Below are 20,848 nucleotides of genomic sequence, written 5' to 3' on the forward strand. Positions count from 1 at the left end.
TATTTGTAAATGTAATTGTTTTTTTATCATCATCATCATCATCATTATCCTAAGTTCCTGGTATGATTTTTTTCTTTGATCCTTCATTGCTGTAGTTCATGTCTGAAAATAAAATTGTTTCAGTTGTGGAATTCCTTCTGTCAATTTGGCATCATTTATTGTTCCTTCAGCTGTGAAAAGTTCAGTTACTTTCTGTTTGAAAGCATCACCTTCTTTTGCTTTTTCCTGTGAAAAACAATGTTTCTTTAGTAATTTAGATATGTGGAAATTGCATTGCAACTTTATATAATGATATTGATACTTGCTTGAAAACATAAAATTTGATCTACAGGATATTGCATGTTTAGTCTTTATTGAACCGTTGAGTTGCTTTTCTATTCATGACCTGATCATGAGTTCTATCTGAAATCAGGGTTCTGAGATCAGAAAAGCACGGGATTATTGAGATTTTTGGAGAACAGTGGAGAAGAAACTTGATAGAGATGAGCACTGCCAAGGTGAAACGCCGAGTGGGCAAATATGAGCTTGGCCGGACCATTGGGGAAGGAACTTTTGCAAAGGTCAGGTTTGCAAGAAACTCTCAGACAGGGGAGGCTGTTGCTATCAAGATTCTTGATAAGGAGAAGGTTCTTAAGAATAAAATGGTTGAACAGGTTTTCTTCAAACACTTATAACCGTTAATCTTTCAGCTTGTGTAGTTTGCGGATTGGGGGATTGGAACTTATTACAGAAGCATTCATATGCCCAAATCTGCAAAACTTTTGTATTTTTTAAAATTTAGGAAAAATTTCTTGAGAAGAGAGGATTTCTATATTTGGCTATAGCAATGTTTTTTAGGGGTGTCAATATTTGGCACAACCCGAAAACCCGACTCAAACATGACCCAAAAATTTCGGGTTAGGTTAACCCGAACCCGAAATGGGTCAGGTTCGGGTTCAACAATTTGACCCGTTTCAAAAATCGGGTTGGGTTTGAGTTGAACATTTGACCCAAAATTGACTCGTTTTTGACCTGTCAACCCGAGATTGACCCGTTTTTGAATCCGAAAACTAGCATTTTTTTGTTGGAGCCAGGTCATTCGTGTTGTGTCAGGTTTACCCAGACCTGAAGCAGGTCGGGTTCAGGTCCGAAAAACCGACCCGTTTGCAAAAACAAGTCGGGTTCAGGTTGACCCAAATAGTGCCGGATCAGTTTTGGGTTCGATTCGAACCAGACCCGTGACCCGAAATTGACACCCCTAATGTCTGTTGAACATGTCTCTTGTGAACTTGTTCATGTTGATTCTTTCTGTCAGGGTAATTGATTGCAGTAGTTCATAACCCTTCATGTTCAGAGTTACAACATAGGGAGTAAAGATTAATTTCTATTTAGTCAATTACTCTGATACATGCATATTCAATTCTTTTGCAAGTATATATTTAGGCTTAATACTCATCAGTGAAATGTTTTTTCTGTTTTTGCTCATGTTGTGCTTGTTAACTCTGCAGATCAAACGGGAAATTGCAACTATGAAGTTAATAAAGCATCCTAATGTTGTTCGTCTTTATGAGGTACCCTTTCATTTTTTTTTCGTTATTTTTTATGGCAAAGGTCACTTTTCAGTGATTACCATATATCACATTATCCAACAATATGAATATTGTGTTGATATGGTACTTTGTAATAACCCTGAACAGTTTTTCAAGACCGCTAATTTTTTTTTTTTTTTTTTAATTTCATAACATAACAGTTATCCCATTTAGAATATGAGAGGCTTGGAGCCTCTGGGTATTGTTCTTCGAGACTGTAAATTGTATTGGTATGTTTAAGAGGATGATTGAGCTCAATGTATCAACAACAACAAACCTTCATTTCACATAGTGGGACAAATTGAAGTCAATGTATGGCTGATTCATAATTGAGATTTAAAGTTTTGATTTAAGCAACTTCTTAAATTGTTGGGTTACGTTCCATAAATTAATACTAGTATCTTTGTGGCGAAAATTTTAAAATGATCACATTTGAGCCGTAAATGAGAAGGAACGAGACAAGATTTTAATTTAAAAATGATAAAAAACCCAAAGCAAGAGTGTATTTTTCGCAAAACGTAAGATAAAATCTCGTGTAATGAATAAAACACAATTTTGTTATGCGTTTTTCCTTAAAATGCAAATCAGGTTGCGTTTTGTGGAGAACCCATTTTTTTTGTGTGCTTTCCCTTCAAACGTAAATAGTTATTTTTTATTCTTCTAATGTTTTACGAAAGATAGAGAAATAGGGGAGAGAGAAACAAGGGATAGAGACGGGGAAAGAAATGGTGAGAGATAAACTTTTTATATTTAATTTTAATATTAAATATGGTTAATTAATTAATATTAAATTATATTTATAAAAAACTAATAAGAATTATATATTATATTTAAAAATAAAAATTAATTAATTATGTAAATTAAATTTTTTTTGTTTTATTATTTTTTTATTTTTTTGCAAAGATTATATTTGTTGAATTTTAATTTACTTTCTTTTTAAATATTTGATTTTTTAAATATTATTTTATCATTTATCTAATTTAAATTTTCTTTTTTGCCTAAATTTTTCCATGAATTTTAAAAAGTACAAAAAAAGAAAAAAGATATTGATTTTAGAAAGTGACAAACATTTTTATAATTATTAAGTAATTAATAGAGAATAATTACACATTTAATGAAGAAAAACTTAAAAATAATTATATTAATAAAACATCAACACAAAGATAGATTTTAGGGAGTTAAAACACTTAACAAAAGTTCAACACAAAAATAAGCCCTTTAAACATTCCGGATAACCATGCGTAGGCGAGCTTGAAGTTAGATTTGAGTTGGATAGCATTTGAAGTTGTACTCAAACTCGTGCTGGATGTATTGCCAATCCGTTGCATTTAGAAACTCCTTCCGCTTATGTCCTGTCACAATATTCAACGTGTTATATGATTTATACAAAAATGCATCATTTGCACGATGCCATTTATGATAAAGAATATAATGGTCAACATCAATCGTTGGCCTTTTAACAATCACCTCAACAGAATCTTCTTTATTACGTCCAATTTTATGAATTCTGGCTTTAAGAATATTCATAGGAGTCAAATTGTCACTATATTCCATGAACTTCTTGTGTAAAAAATTTCAACCATCAAATATGCTCTATTCCTGTAAAGCTAATTTTAATACCTTGATCATGTGTATGCCACAATATGCCATCTTCATTCTCTAATAAAAAATGCATACAACTCCAAAAAATTTCGTTCGATTTGGCCTTCTTTGTTTAGGCTATCGTCAATGGAATGTGCTAAATATTTCTTTGATCGATGCTGCTCTCCACAATCAATTTTTTTGTAGGGATTTTTTTAATCTTATCCATGTCCGACGAATAAATAAAAATTAAAAAGTTAAAAATTTCAAAACAAACTTGAGCCTCTAAGATATTAATCAAACTCATCCAAATAATTTATTACATATTCAATTTATATAATAATATCATTCGATATCACGAGTAAAAAAAATTATCATACTGATTACTACTGCCACAATGACATTACAATATATGTCTGCAAAATTGATTTGACAATATATATTATTTAGTCAATACAATTTTATAGTTCATATATTAAATTAAATTAATTGATAAAATTTAATATTAAATTTAATTATAAGTGAGCTATAAAGATTTGAACAATATAACTTTAAAACTTACATATTATTTGGTACTATATTTAACATATTATCGTGAATATGTGACTGTAAAGTTGTGTTGTCAATAGATGAGCTGTAAAGTTGTATTATCAATAGGCGAGCTTGCAATAACCTATTATATTAAATGACCTGTAAAGATGTAAGGTTCAATCAAATAACATTGTAATTTCAAGCTGTATATGAAAGTACTATATAATTAACTTTTGTTATCTACAAACTATTATATGATCAATCTTTACTATTTTAAAAAGTACAAAAAACATTAACTTTAATAAACATGCTGAAGAGCACTCAATAGAAGTAAACATACATACTAATACTACATAGAGTTCCTATTTTTTAAGCAACAAATACAAACGTGTTTGGAGTTGGATTTGTGTTGCACAATAGTGAAACATATACTCAAACTCAGATTAAAGGTGTTGTTAGTCCTTGCCATTTAGAAACTTTCTTAGCTTCACTTCCGGTATAACCTTCTCCATCCGATTGTTATAGAACTCCAAAATGAAATCGTCTAAGGCAGAATACCAATGATGATATAAAATAACATGCTCAAGATCAAGGTTACTGCACTCAACATATGGAGAATGGCCACATTCTTTGCTACATCGTATCTCATGATTTCATATCTGCAAGAAATACAGACTAACGAGATGAACAAAATGTTCCAAAAACTTCATTTGAACATATTTCCAATCGGTGACAATCATAAAATCTCTTATCTTATATAGTTTTATCCTCATTACCTCAGCATGCACATTCCAAAGTGCACAGTCCTCATCTTCTGACCATTTATGGATATAACACCTAAAAGTCTCATTCGCATTTGCATTTTTCTCCAATGGAATATCACAAGTCCATGTTATACATTCATGCATTCTTCTACTTGTATTATCGAGCCTTTCTTTATTGGGGATGCTGCGAAGCCTTTCCATACATGGCCAAATATTTTGAAGGCATAAATTAAAATCTTCACAACTTAATTTCATATATACATACACCCCTTAAAATAACAGAGGTTAGTCATATCACACTTTCATATACAGCTTGAAATTATAATATTGCTTGATTGGACCTTACATATTTACAGGTCATCTAATATGATAGGTTGTTGCAAACTCACATATTGACAACATAACTTTACAACTCACCTATTGACTACAACTTTACAGTTCACATATTCACAATAGGATGTTAAATATAGTACCAAATAATATGTGAGCTATAAAGTTGTATTGTCCAAATATTTACAGCTCACCTTTAATTAAATTTTATAAACCAATTTAATTTAACATATGAGCTGTAAAGTTGTATTGTCTAAATAATATGTATTATCAAATCAGTTTTGCAGGCTTGTATTGTTGTGTCATTATTATAGAAGTAATCAGCATGATGATTTTTTTTTCACATAACATTAATGAGATTCAATGACATTGCTATATAAATTGAATATGTATTGGTTATTTCGATGACTGATATAAGTATCCTAGAGGCTCAAGTTTGTTTAGAAATATTCTTCAACTTCTTATTTCTTCGTCGGTTATGAATAACATTCGAAAAATTCCTACGAAAAAGTTGATTGTGGAGGGTAGCACTCGATTGAAGGAATGTTTGGCGCATTACACTAAAGATAGCTTAGAGAAGAATGTCAAATCGAGCAAAATTTTCGGTGTTGTATGCATTCCTTGTTAGAGAATGAAGATAACATATTATGGCATACGCATGATGAATGTATTAAAATTAGCTTTACATGGATTGAGCATAATTTAGTAATGTGGGTTGGAGATTTTTACACTAGAGGTTCATGGAACATGATGGCCATTTGACTTTTATGAATATTTTTAAGGCTAGAATTTGTGAAATTGGATGCAATAAAGAATGTTATATTGAGGTGATTATTGAAAGGTGTTGGATGATATAGACTACTATATATTTTACCATAAATAGCATCGTGCAGAGAATGCATTTCTGTTTGATTCATATAACATGCTGAATGTTGTGACAGGTCATAAGAGGAAGGAGTTTCTGAATGTAACATACTGACAATACATTTAACACGATTTTGAGTACAACTTCAAATGCTGTCCAACTCAAACTCAACTCTAAGCTCGCCTGCGCATGGTGATCAAGAATATTTTTAAAGGGCTTATTTTTATGTTGAATTTTTGTTAAGTTTTTAGCTCCCGAAAATTCGTCTTTGTGTTGATGTTTTATTAAATTATTTTTTTAAATATTACTTTAATTAAATGTATAATTATTCTCTATTAATTCCTTAATAATTATCAAAATGCTCGTTACTTTAAAAAATCAAGATAATTTTTCTTATATTTATTCTTTTTTTACTTTTTAAAATCCAAGGAAAAAATATTTAGAACAACAACAACAACATCAAGCCTTTATCCCACTACGTGGGGTCGGCTATATGAATCCTTTTTCTCCATTGTGTCCTATTAAAAGTCAAATTCTCGTTTAAATCTAATAAATAAAGGTTATTTCTAATATTTTCTAACAAAGTCTTTTTAGGTCTACCCCTACCTTTCTTAACATAAGTCAAATCTAATACCTCTACTCTCCTAACCGGGTCATCGCAAGGCCGCCGTTTTATGTGACCAAACCATCTAAGGCGACTCTCCTAATCTTATCTTCTACTGGAGCTACTCCAACCTTTTCACGTATATGCTCATTTCGTATCCTATCTCTAAGGGTAAAGCCACTCATCCACCTGAGCATTCTCATCTCTGCCACACTTAACTTAGAATTATGCTTCTCTTTTAATGGCCAACATTCGGCACCATAAAGCATTGCAGGCCTCACTACCATCTTATAGAATTTTCCCTTAAGTTTGAGGGGTACATTTCTATCACATAACAAGCCCGATGCATTCCTCCACTTCAACCATCCAACTTGAATTCTGCTGATAATATCCCCATCTATTTCACCATCACTCTGAACAATAGATCCATGATATCTAAAACGTGTACTCTTATTAATGACTTGATCGCCCAAAGTCACAATCCCCTCACTAGGTCTATTACTACTAAAATTACACTCCATATATTCCGTTTTAGATCTACTCAAGCGAAAACCTTTAGACTCTAAGGTTGACCTCCATAATTCAAGAAGCATTTCCACACCTCTATTGGAATATCATAAGGTCCAATAGCTTTCCACCCTTCATTTTCTTTAAAGCCTTTCTAACTTCAGTTTTACTAATACGCCGATAAAAGTATAAATCTTTATTTTCATTTATTGTGCTAAGGCCACTATAGTCAACCTATAGTAAATCTTTATTTCCACACCTCTATTGGAAAAAAATATTAAAAAAAAATAAAAATTCCTCAGATAAATGATAGAATAATATTGAAAAAATCGAATCTTTAAAAAGAAAGTAAATTTAAATTCAACAAATATAATCTTTACAAAAAATAAAATATTAAAAAAAACTAAAAGAAATAAAAAATTTTAATTTACATAATTAATTAATTTTTATTTTAAATATAATATATAATTTTTAAGATTATTTTTATATAAATATAATTTAACATTACTTAATTAATCATATTTAACATTAAAAAATAAATAGTTATAAAATGTAAATATAAAAAGTTTCTCTCTCTCTCTCTCACAATTTCTCTGCCCCGTTTCTCTCCTCTCCCGTAAAGCATTAAAAAAATAATCATTTTTACGTTTGAAGAGAAAACTAAAAAAAAAAAATTCTTCACACAAAACAGCAAACCTTAGAGATTCGCGTTTTAAGGGAAAACGTATAACAAAATTGTGTTTTCTTTACTACACGTGATTCTTCCTTGTGTTTTGTGAAAAACGCACTCTTACTTTGCGTTGTTAATCCTTTTTAAATTAAAATTTCGTCACGTTACTTCTTCTCATTTATGGCTCAACCGTGATCCTTTTTAAAATTTCACCTATCTTTGCACTGTATTAACTTAACGATAATAGTATAAATATTTGTAAATGTAAAACGCATTAAAGAATAAAAAATCTGTTAATTTATGTGGAATTGAGGAAGATATGTATGGCTCTTTTGTACACGGTAATCTTCCGAATGAGCAAAACTCTTTCAGTCAAGGCTTTGAGGAAGACCAACATCAGAAGGGCCTTTAAAAGTTGCCTGGTAATGGAAAAGTTTGCCAAAATGTTTTCATATTCGGTGGCTTTGATGCTTACTGGTTAGATATCTTATGTTGTCTGACATCAATGGCACTTCCATGCCGCTACATTTTCTTGTGTTTTTACATTTTAAATTTTTTTAATAAATTAAAATGTTTAAAATAGTCTTTAGCGTTATTGCTTCTCTCGCCTTGTCAACATTTGACAATAACTAGTACAGTTTCTTCTTATGTTGGTGCTCAAGTTTGAAAATGCATATTACAAATCTTGCTTCGAACAGTTCTCTACTTTGACCTATTAATTTCACACAAGTCCAGTTATCCAACGATTTTAACTCTCATATTAAAAATTTTCTTGTTTGAATTGCTTATCTTTGAACTATTTAGTTTAATAATTTTCTTCTCTATGCATAAGTCATACTCATACAGCTAGCCTTTTTTTTTTTCTGGATGTTTTTTCTCTCTATCAAAAATATATGATAGCAAGTGTTACAACAACAACAACAACAACATCATCATCAAGCCTTTATCCCACTAAGAGTTATCAGGAGAATTTATTCTTGCAAATCTTCCATTTTTCTGTCTTTTGAGGTTATGGGAAGCAAATCATTCACACATTTTATCAAAAATATATGATTAGCGAATGTACTGGGAGAATTTGTTATTGCAAATCCTCCATTTTTTTTGTCTTTTCAGGTTATGGGAAGCAAAACAAAGATTTTCCTGGTTCTTGAATTTGTCAAGGGGGGAGAGCTATTTGACAAAATTGTAAGTCTCCTAATTCTACTTTTGCTTTCATTTTTTCATTCTCTCTTAGCTAGCCTGAAGTTTATTTCAGTAAGTGGTGACTTGTTTGTTATAAGTTATATACCATAGTCATAAGTTGTGGTTATGGCTTCATTTGGGACAGCTTTCTCATTGCTTCTTAAAGCAATTTTTTAGTAAAATTTAAAATTATTGTACTAAAAAACTGCTTTAAGAATAAGGAATCTGTCCCAAACAAAACCTAAGTCCGTAAGCTCATGACCCTAAATCTGTGCGCTCCTGAAGAATGGAAAAATCTCTAACTACTAGAGCAATTAGGCAATCATAACATAGGCATAAGTGACATCTCTTTTTTTTTCTTTTTTTTTTTCCTGAAATAACAACTTTTACTTATGAAGGTTAACCACGGTCGGTTGAGGGAGGATGAAGCTAGAAAGTATTTTCAGCAATTAATTAATGCCGTTGATTACTGCCATAGCAGAGGTGTGTATCACCGTGACTTGAAGGTATGTTTTTATTGAATGCTAAAAAAGTTCATACTATTGCATTCTGTAAAAGTTATCTAAAATTAGATCTTATTAGCTACTGTTTTTTTTTTTCCAGCCAGAAAATTTACTACTTGATGAATATGGTAACCTCAAAGTCTCAGACTTTGGATTAAGCGCACTGTCTCTGCAAGTAAGGGTAAGTTAATCTGTTCAAACATCATAACCTAGCATTTGGTACTAAAGTCTAAATGGCACCTTTCCCTTGGCAAAAAGCAGGAATGATGGCTTCCACAAAGGTAAAGATCAAGTAAAATAATAATAATAATAATAATAGTAATAATAATAATAATGTTTTTAAATTAAAATGTTTTATATATATTTTTAAAATTTATGTGTTTTTAGCTTACTTTTATTGAAATAAAGGTAGATAATTTGCATTTTATTTATAATGTATCGTTATTAAATTATTATTACTTATGTAATTTTTTTGAATTAGAAATTTCTTTAAGTAGCCATCATATCCAAACTATTATATCTTGAAATTTTTGATAAATGAAACATAATTCCATTACATTCTCAAATATCTATATATATATATAAATTAAAAATTTTCTTTTAAGTAACCAATAGAATCAAATTATTATATATTGAAATTTTTGACAAATGAAACATAATTTAATTGCATTCTCAAAATATTTATATAGTCATTTTATGTAGAAAATATATTTTAATATTCATTTATAATTTCAAATTATATATCTTTTACAATTTTTTTATATTGCAAAGTGATGGTGGAATAGACGGGGATAGTATTAGTAGAAATTCAAATTGGATGGTTGAAGTGGAGGAATGCAGCGGGTTTGTTGTGTGATAGAAAGTAGCCCTCACACTTAAGGGAAAATTTTATAAGATGGTGGTGAGACCTGCAATGCTTTATGACTCAAAATGTTGATCATTTAAACAGAAGCGTAAAATTAAGCTAAGTGTTGTAGAGATACAAATGCTCAGGTGGATGAGTTATTTTACACTTAGAGACAGATGAAAAACGATCATATACGTGAAAGGTTGGAATACCTCCAGTGATTAATATGATTAGAGAGAGTCACCTTAGATGGTTTGGTCATATAGAACGTTGACCTTCTGATGACCCGGTTAGGAGAGTAGATGTGTTAGATTCAACATATGTTAAGAAAGATAAAGGTAGTCTTAAAAAGACTTGGTTAGAAAGTATTATAAATGATCTTTTTTATTAGATTTAAATAAGAATTTGACTCTTAATAGGACACGATGGAGAAAAATGATTTATGAAGCCAACCCCATCTAGTGGGGATAAAGGCTTGATATTGTTGTTGTTGTACATTTAAGTTATATATATTTGTAAAAAAAAAAAGTTATATATATTTGTATGCGTGTTTATATAACTTGGTGCTTGAAGAATTGGATGATAAAATTGTTTAAAGTATATTCATATTGACATTCTTCCAAACATAAACTATTAATAAGCAAAGATTATAAATGAGATTTGTTTTGGAAATTAACCTAAAAGTAAATCTTATTAAGTTGTAAATTTATTTCAATAATTAATATCTATTTCTAACAATGTTTCCCCACTAATAGTATATATCAATGTAAAGCTTACAATTAACTACAACTGAAGATAATTGTAAACTAAAAAAATTTATTAACTAAGAAATACTAAATACATCAAAATCAACTAACCAAAAAAAGTATTGTTGGATTTAAAATTATCCGTGAAAGATATTTAACCCTACTAGTAAGTAAATTCAAGATGCTTCAACTTGCGAGCTTATGATGAGAATGAAAAAGAGAAGATTTTTTTAAAGTAAAATATTTTACTAGCTCAATAGGGCTTCAAAGATGTGCCAAAAAATCTAAAATGTGCCTCATCACCCTTTATTTATAAGAATTCGAAGGTTACAGGGGAGACCACAAGAAAAAATACAACAATATATGAGATCCAATGCAAACTATTCAAGAGGCGCGAAGTGTTTTAACAAATTTAAGTTCCATGACAAATTTTTAGAAGGTAAATTAAATTTTAGATATGACACTACTCAGAGGTTTCGTATGCACCGAAGAATGGCGAGGTACAACTCTCTCGTAGTCCAAGGGGTTGAATTAACAAGTACTATTCTATCAGGGAACTCTTGCCAATCATCAACATCTTGAGGACTAAGCTTTGGAGTACAAGTTACTCCAAGGATGTATGCCATTGTGACATCATCCATATTGTAGTTGTCTTCTGGTGGGAACCAAGAGCAACATCTATCTTGTATGTGCCAATCAAATAACCAAATTGGTCGTCGAAGTGTATCAATTACAAGCCTGGGCATCTTCCATATCTTCCTCTCCTTCATTATAACAATTATGTCAATGAATATGTCGTAGTTAAAACTTCAACGTTGATTATTTAATGGATTAGCATCATTCCAGTTTATAACTTGATCATTAAGTAATGGTATGTAAAGGGCATCTTCTGGGCATTCTTGAACGTGAGTGGGTCTTATAGTTGCATTAAGCCTAACAAGGTAGTCATCATACACGTATGATATGTGAACTCTCTCGTTGTGATAATGCTGTGAAAATGATAAGGGCGAAAGCTTTTCGATAGCTTCTTTGATTGATTGATAAAGATCATATATACAGGTTGAATTGTAAACTCTTGTCATGTATGTCAATGGTTGGACCGTTGGACGTTGGTTGATGCAGGGTATGCGTCCATGAAACGTTAGAAGCGTGGCTATTGTGTAACAAACAATGGAGTGTACTGTGTAATTATGCTGGAGAAAATCTTTCAAACATTCACAGTAACATATTGTCTATGTTTCTCATAAGAATGTTTGATATGACCTATACGGATGTTGTCAAGCAGGAAGTCAGTAGACTTTGAGATTGTTGAGCGACTCATTAAAGACTCTGTAGGCTGGCTAGGGTGAATGGGTACTCGTTTGTGCCGTGGTTGGGTGTCTTCATCCATTCTCGTACAGGCAAAAGACACTAGCCAGGAGGAGGAATGAGAAATTATTCTCACGATACTTTGAGCTTTATGAGATTTTGGAAAGCATTGGAGCAGTGACTTATCGATTGAGGCTACCACCTTCTTCAACATTGCACCTAGTCTTTCATGTCTCACAGTTGAGGAAGGATATAGGAGATCGCATGCCATCTTCACTGCCCTCGACTTTGACAAAAGACGTGGAGGTCATTTTGGAACTCCTAAGAGTAGAAGATGTTCACGGAGGAGAGACAAGGGCACAAGAGGTGCTACTTAAGTGGAATAATTTGTTGGAGCACGATGCTACATGAGAGTCATACGAGATGATTAGGAGACAAGTCCCTTCCTTCCATCTTGAGGACAATGTGTGTCTTTGGGGGGCAAGTATTGTTATGCCGAGGCCCGTAGAGAGCGGAAGCCCTTTGCCCAGTTTAGGAGAATCGAACCCAACGAACCCAACAGAGGAGCTGGGCAAGAGCAGAGAAAGGGGTTTGGCCCCCCTTATGGGGCCAAGTAAGCTTTAATTCAATATGTAAGAAGGAGAAATAAATGGAGAGATTTAGAAAGGTTTTAATTATAATTGGGGGGAGATTATTTAGGAAAAGAGATCCTAATCAAATTCAAATTAGAGATGGAATCTTGTAAGGAAAGTAGGCTGATTTGGGAGGGAATTAAGGAAGCCTATTTAGGACTAACTATGGGGTAATTTCAAGGTATGCAGAATTTCTGTTGTTTTATTTAGTGAGTCTCTTAATGGTGGCTAGGGTTTGTGGGAGAGCTGATCTATCTCTTGAAGAGTAGATTAATTATATATTGCTTTGATTTTGAAGAAGAAATTCAAAAAACAGCCATTACCTTGTGTTCTTATGTTTTTATTCTCTTGTTTGCTTTTTTTCTACTTCCAAGATGCATCAGATTCATGTAACTGACCCCACATAGTGGATAAATGTTTGATGTTGTTGTTGTGTTCTGCCATGCTAATAGTTCAGAAAGTTTGGCGCACTATTATGGGCTATAATGCTTTCTATTTTGCACTAAATTTGTATAATTTAGTCAAGATATTCATTTTTCATGTTGTATGTTCATTCTTCATTTCACTATCCTTTCTATAATAACTACCGGCCTTTCTATAATACTACAATCGTCTAGGAGTTCATGATTTGCTAATTTTTCAGATGCAATAGCTTTTGTCATGGATAAGATGCTTGCCATGCTCTTTAAATTGCTATAACGTGGACTCTACTTATTTGTTCTCTACTTTGCATGCCTCGTAGTTTGAATTTCTGATATAGTTTTGTCGGTGAAATTTGATTTAGATGTTAAATCATAATGATTTTTCATCTAGGATGATGGTTTGCTTCATACTACCTGCGGGACTCCCAATTATGTTGCTCCAGAGGCAAGGATAATTTTGGATTATCTTTATATTTGTTGTTCTATAAAACCAAATATATCAAAGGAATTTGTTTTTTTTTTTTGTTTCCATACTAGGTACTTAATGACAAAGGTTATGATGGCACAACTGCAGACTTGTGGTCATGCGGGGTTATTCTATTTGTTCTGCTTGCTGGTTATTTACCTTTTGAAGATGATAGCGTCATGACTTTGTATAAGAAAGTGAGCACTCACATTTTTCTTAATATTGTAAAACTATTTTGGTGTAAATCATCTATTGATAAAAATGATTATCAATTCAATGCAGATATCTTTTGCTGAATTTTCATGCCCGTCTTGGCTTTCTTCAGATGCCACTAGATTGATAACAAGAATACTGGATCCAAATCCCATCACAGTGAGTAGCTTAGTTCTGTTTCTTTCATCATCAAAGCTGAAACAAGAAGTGAAAGTGTGACATTATTCATAAATTTTCAAAAAAGAAAAAAAAAAAGAATTATCAGTCCATATCTACACATATAATTGTGATTGCACCTTTTAATTCGTTCATTCCTGGTTAAATAGTCAGATTTATTTCCTGTTTTGTTATAAAAGTTGACTGCATGAGGCGAGTTGGTACAAAAAAAAAAAAAAAAAAAAAAAAACACCAGCACAGGTTTCATGAATAGGATACACAATAGATTAGAGAGAGTTGCCTTAGATGGTTTGGTCACATAAAACGGCGGCCTTCCGATGACCCGGTTAGGAAAGTAGAGGTATTAAATTTGACTTATGTTAAGAAAGGTAGAGGCAGATCTAAAACGACTTGGTTAGAGAATATTAGAAATGATCTTTCCTTATTAGATTTAAATGATAATTTGACTTTTAACAGAACACAATGGAGAAAAAGGATTCATTTGGCCGACCTCACGTAGTGGGACAAAGGCTTGATGTTGTTTTTGTTGAAAGACAGATTGAACAGTGTTATCTGTTATTGTTACTCTGCTACTTATTAATTCAACTTGCTCTTTGTTGACGCAGCGCATTAGTGTTCCCGAGATATTGGAGGATGCATGGTTCAAGAAAGGCTATAAACCACCAATTTTTGATGAGAATTGTGTCACAAATTTAGATGATATCGATGCGGTTTTCAAGGACTCAGAAGTGAGCCACAGAAAAAATTTATTATCATTTATAAATTAATTTATGTTTCAACTGAATCATAATTTTAACTTTTTGTTTTGGATGTGTCAGGAACATCATGTAACAGAGAAAAAGGAGGAACAACCTGCTGCTCTGAATGCTTTTGACCTGATTTCAATGTCAAAGGGGCTAAAACTTGGGAACTTATTTGATGGAGAACAGGTTTATTTACTGATTTTCATGCATTGCCTCTGTTCCATATATATTTTTTATCTTCTTTTATATGAATTTATATGATTGTAGGAGCTAACTTATTTCTCTCTATAGAAATAAGAGAAGTAAATCCAATTTTATGTAGGATCATGTTACCAAAACCTAATAACAAAAACAGCTAGAAAAAATATATAGCAGGATAACTAGGAAATTTCGAGCTAATCTAGACTCCAAAAACAGAATAGAAAAATAGAGGCTGGAAATTTGAGGAAGCCCAAATTGGGAAGTGAGGGAGAAGCCATAGCTTCTTTATTCATTTTGCATACTCTAATTCTCCCAACAAACAAGGGAGTCTTTATAGAATACAAAGAGAATTAATGATTCATTGATACTTACCGATGATCTAATAAGCACTAATTATCTATGAACTATTAAGACCCACAATAACCCACTCACTCTCTCCTAATCTACTTACATTTATTCCCTCACAGAGTGCGAGCTCGGGTAATTGCTACATTCGTTTCAGCTGAATCCCTGTAACTTTAATATTGACTAGCATATATTTCTTCCTAGTCCATTTCAAAGTTACAGTTAATTTAAAATCATAAATTGGCAGTTTGTCCTAGTCGATCAAGCCTGGTTAAGTGCTTTTGTATATTAATTGAATTCTTCTTACTCCCTTTTCCAGGAATTCAAAAGAGAAACAAGATTTACATCAAAATCTCCAGCCAATGAAATCATTACTAAGATTGAAGAAGCTGCAAAGCCTCTTGGATTTGATGTACAGAAGAAAAATTATAAGGTAAATCACTCTAGAAGAAAAGTCCAATCAAAATTTCGGCATCCTTATATGAATCCATTGTTATCTTCCATTTTTCCTTTATTCAGATGAGACTGGAAAATCTGAAAGCAGGAAGGAAAGGAAACCTCAACATCGCTACTGAAGTATGAGATTTTGGAATTATATGAAGTTTTACATGAGGGTTCTGTATAATGCTTATACTTGATATTACTGACTTAGGTGTTTCAAGTGGCACCTTCTCTTCATATGGTTGAGGTTCGGAAAGCCAAAGGGGACACTTTGGAGTTCCATAAGGTATTGTTCAGTGCTAGTTGGCCATGATAATAAGTACTTATGTGAACCTAATCCTTAACCACTATAAATGTGGTAAAGCAGTTTTCCCTAACCCAGCGAATTTTTTCTTCCTTATCAAGTTCTAAATAGAGCTCACACTTGAAATGTGCAATGTTAAGGGATCATTATTACTATGTAGCTCAAATTATAATTCAATGTGCATGAAGTTTGCTATGTAATGAACATCCAATAAGCTATTTTAATTAACTCATTCTTGGCCTACTAAACTTTTTAATATTATTTGAAGACTAAAAAGATGCAGATGAATGGAGAATGAGTGCATTGATTCCAATTTTTAAGAATAAAGGTGATACACAAGATTATGCGAATTATAGAGGAATTAAGTTAATGTATCATACCTTAAAACTATGGGGTAGAGTTATGAAGCATAGGTTACGACGTGATACTAATGTTTCTCAAATTCAATTTGGATTCATGCCGGGTAGGTCTACCATGGAACTATATATTTATTGAGAGGTTTGATGGAGAAGTATAGGGAGAATAAGGAGGATCTACATATGATATTTATTGATTTAAAGAAATCATATGATAAAGTTTTAAGAGAAGTGCTATGGAGAGTTCTAGAAAAGAAATGGGTTAATAATGCTTATATTCAAGTCTTTAAGGATATGTATGCAAGAGCTATTACTTGTGTTCAAATACAAGGTGGTTTGACCAACTATTTTTCTATTTTTGTTGGATTACATCAAGGATTAGCCTTAAGCCATATCTTTTTGATTTTGTCATGGATGTTCTCACTAGACATTTGCAAGAGGTTGTACCATGGTGTATGCTTTTGCTAATGTTATTTTTCTTATTGATAAGATTAGAGAGGGAGTTGAAGATAAACTTGAATTATGGAGGCCAACCTTAGAGTCTAAAGGTTTTCGTTTGAGTAGATCTAAAACTGAAAATGTGGAGTGTAATTTTGGTATTAATAGATCTAGTGGGGGGTGTGACTTTGGGCGATCAAGTCATTAAAGTACATGTTTTAGATATCTTGAATCAATTGTTTATTAGAGTGATGGTGAAATAGATGGGGATATTATTAGTAGAATTCATATTGGATGGTTGAAGTGGAGTAATGCATCGAGCTTGTTGTGTGATAAAAGGCCCCTTCAAACTTAAGGAAAAATTCTACAAGATGGTGGTGAGAGCTGCAATGCTTCATGGTGCAAAATGTTAGCCATTAAAAGAGAAGCCTAATATTAAGTTAATTATTGAAGAGATGATGATGCTTCGGTGGAAGATAAGGTTAGAGAGTCGTCTTAGATGGTTTGGTCACATAAAACAACGACCTTCTGATGACCTGTTTAGGAGAGTAGATGTATTAGACTTGACTTATGTTGAGAAAGTTAGAGGTGGACTTAAAAATACTTGCTTAGAACATATCAGAAATGACATTTCTTTATTATTTAATTATTTAAATGAGAATTTGACTCTTAACAGGACATAATGGAGAAAAAAGATTCATGTAATCGACTCCATGTAGTGGGATAAAGGCTTGATGTTGTTGTAATTAAATCTAAGTTAGTTCTCAATTTTAGAGTTGTTTAGAAAGCAATTTTGGACAATTTAAAATGTGATCTCATTTTTATTTCTCAATGCGAGCTTGCTTAAAATCATGAGTGAATTGCAAATAAGGTCGACTTCAAAAGAGGGAACTAGTGCATATGATTGGGCTATAAAAGAACTAGTGCACTCGATGAGCAACTTGATATATGTACAAGGCTTATTTATATATTTTATTTTGGTAATTAAACAAAGTTTGAGTAAATTTTTAAAACTTTTTATTTTGGTAATTAAACAAAGTTTGAGTAAAATTTTAAAACTCAAAGCGTGAATGAACAAGTTTGAACATTGACCTACTCATTCATTTATGTTCTTGAACATAAACATTTATTGCTTATCAATCAATTAGTTAAGAGCTCAAAAACTTGTTTATTTATTTATGGTTTAATTAATTAATTATTCTACATTATTATATCAATTTTTTTATATCTTATGTACTTCCAACATATGCATATTATTTGAAGTATATTATTTGTGGTATATGTATGATCAAATATCAAACAAATAACTAAATACATAGACTATAAATTTTTTCTTATAAATATTTGAACTTCATTGAATAATGTAAATACTAATTTTCCAATTATAGTAATTTTATTAAAGCATATAAATTTAATTATTTACTAGTAATGAGTACATATGTTTAAATTAAAAGAATAAAAAATATAATTATTTAAGCTTAATTAGGACTCAAACTCAATAAAAAATTAATAAATAAACTTGATAAATATTTAAAAAATTCAGGTCATGCGCAAGCTTAATGAACTAGTTTGAACAAGATAGTACTTGGTTCGGCTTGGTTCATTTATAACACTGTGTGAGATCATGTGCTACATTAACTAATAGCTAAAAGAAAGAAAAACACACATGAAATCACCACTCACTGCACTCATTGATCTATATTTTGTTTCTTTCTCTGTCTGCAGTTCTACAAAAAACTCTCAACGTCTCTCAAAGATGTTGTGTGGAAGTCTGAGGAAGACTAGAGATGTGTAAGATATCAGTGTAGGTGAAGAAGATGGAGCACAAAGTTGAGCTCCCAGCTCCCATTTTTTTCCTAGGAAACCATATGTTATGTTGTTTTCCTTATGCTTGCCTTCATTTTGTTCATATTTTCTATTTGGTTCGACTGGTTTATATAATGGCATCCCATAGTTCTTCATTAGGGTGATTTTTTTTCTTATTTTTTGGTTCAGTAAGGTCTTTTGCAGTGTAAATGTGAGGTAAAAACTTGTTCCAGTTTCTTTTTTGTTGTACTTCTCTCTCTATTGTAGCTGAAAAACTGAGAACATTTGTATATTGTACTCATCAGAGTTGTTCGAATGGGATGTTTGTATATAGAAAGAGAGTTCTCTTTAGAATTCATGTACTGTACAAGGCCTCTAGAATGTATTAATACTTTCCTGAAGCTGGAAGCAGCTCCTCCCTGGACTTCATATTGAGCAAGCTCTCAAGACACTGAGAATGTACTGACGAGCCAAGATCGAGTTCGAATTCAACCTGCTTTTTGGAGCGATGAGATGAGCTCGAGTTTGACCCGACTCGTTTTTAACTCTAATCTAAGTTGTTTTGATGCAAATGATCATGAACTTGAAAATGCAGAGAAGAAAGGTGAAAAAAACAGTGATGATTGATTTATAAGCTTTATTATTCATGGCATTTGTGATGGAAGATTATGGACAACAAGATTGTATAGTTATTTTATATTGTAACATGACAATTATGCCCATTATTTGTCTTACTGATAAGATCCTACCATTAATTAAAAAATCATGGGCTCAAAGTTTAAATATATTATGTATATATGATTTTGATTTTAATTGGCTATAAGTCCGACAAAAATATTTATATAAAGTAGATGAAAGAGGTGGAGACATCACAATCTTTTTGCTTTTGGAAAAGTTGAAAAGAAATCAAAGCTTTGATATAGGCTTCGTTTGGGATGGCTTTCATAAAGCAATTTTTAATTAAAAATTTTTAATTTAAAAAAATAATTTATGAAACAGCAAGAAAGTTGTCCAATCAATTAGAAAGCTGTTGTAGAAAATAGTAAGAAAATTATTTTAAATAAAATATTATTTAATTTAATATTTGTTACCAATTTGATCTCCTGAATTGGTTTAGAAATTACAGTAGCTGTCTATGTCTGGTTGTTTTCCCTGCGATGGGGATGGCTGTCAAAGTCAAACTGGTAAATATATATATATATATATTTGTTTTTTAATCAATTTTATTTATTTATATATGTTATTTTTTTAATTACTTATATTTATATAGAGCCCAATGTTTAAGATAAATTTCTATCCTTACCACCTAATAATAAATCTCCTAAGTTTTTCTGAACCATTAAAATAGTTCCCGACTATATAAAATTATCAATTTAGTCATTTTACTCTTTTTTTTGGGAAACGGGTTATTCAGCCTCCACTCTCGTAGAAGTGTTTGGCGGAGTGACTAATCATCGGCTGACCTAAAAGAGATATCCACCACCTCTTAGCCCACACTTCATGGGCCCCACTTTAGAGGCGCTGCCACTTGAGGGGAATCAAACGCGGACCGGTACCCAACCGCGCTCTCCCACCAACCGAGCTAACATTGGTGGGTATCATTTCTCTTTAAATAGGAAACAAATTATTCCTGTTGTGAGATCATTGAGATCAGTATTTAAAAAATGAAGAGACTAAGGCTTCGTTTGTGACAGTTTTTTTGCTGCTTCTTAAAACAACGTTATAATATAAAAATTATAATTTTTTTGCTAAAAAGCTATTTTAAAAAGCAATAAAAACGAAACCTGAAATGAGATTTTTAAATAAACGGATATCATTTTGATCATTCGTAAAGAGTCAGGAGACCATTTCGATCATTATCTTTAACAAATCAAGCTAAAATCATTCATTTTTCTTGTAATTATGGATAAATACACAGTGTATGATTGGATTAATTAGTATGTTTGTTAATGTAGGGAGCAAGCAGAGCTGGCCGGAGCTAGTTGGCCACAAAGGCTGGGCAGCAAAAGAGGTGATTGAGAGAGAGAACCCAGACGTCCATGCAATATTGATAAGGAGCGTTGATAGAGTAATTATGAATTGTTGCTGCGATCGTGTGTGGATTTGGGTTGAATGCCCAGAGAATGTTAATGCAGGTGAAGGAATAGTTATTAAGACTCCTAAAGTTGGCTGAAGGGGAAGAAATTAGAGACTGATGAAATATGTCATATATTTTAGTTATAAATCAATATTTGATGTTTCCTCTTTTTTAAAATCATTTGGAATAATCTTTTGATTTTGGAGAAATTTTGATGAATT

General features: G+C 31.8%; 1 protein-coding gene across 1 annotated transcript; it reads left to right on the top strand.

Annotated features, from left to right (window-relative positions):
* Positions 1-412: 412 nt before the first annotated feature.
* Positions 413-19,272, top strand: LOC110114482 (CBL-interacting protein kinase 32). The gene is made up of 14 exons (XM_028700908.1): positions 413-653; positions 1,488-1,550; positions 8,534-8,605; positions 9,001-9,108; positions 9,206-9,286; positions 13,452-13,505; positions 13,598-13,723; positions 13,809-13,898; positions 14,522-14,644; positions 14,735-14,845; positions 15,525-15,638; positions 15,725-15,781; positions 15,858-15,932; positions 18,470-19,272. Exons 1-14 carry the CDS (start codon positions 483-485, stop codon positions 18,527-18,529), a joined length of 1,305 nt encoding a protein of 434 aa, XP_028556741.1. The 5' UTR covers positions 413-482; the 3' UTR covers positions 18,530-19,272.
* The last annotated feature ends 1,576 nt before the right edge of the window (positions 19,273-20,848 follow it).

This window comes from Dendrobium catenatum, unplaced genomic scaffold (assembly GCF_001605985.2).
Source record: "Dendrobium catenatum unplaced genomic scaffold, ASM160598v2 fragScaff_scaffold_1608, whole genome shotgun sequence".
NCBI lineage: Eukaryota > Viridiplantae > Streptophyta > Magnoliopsida > Asparagales > Orchidaceae > Dendrobium > Dendrobium catenatum.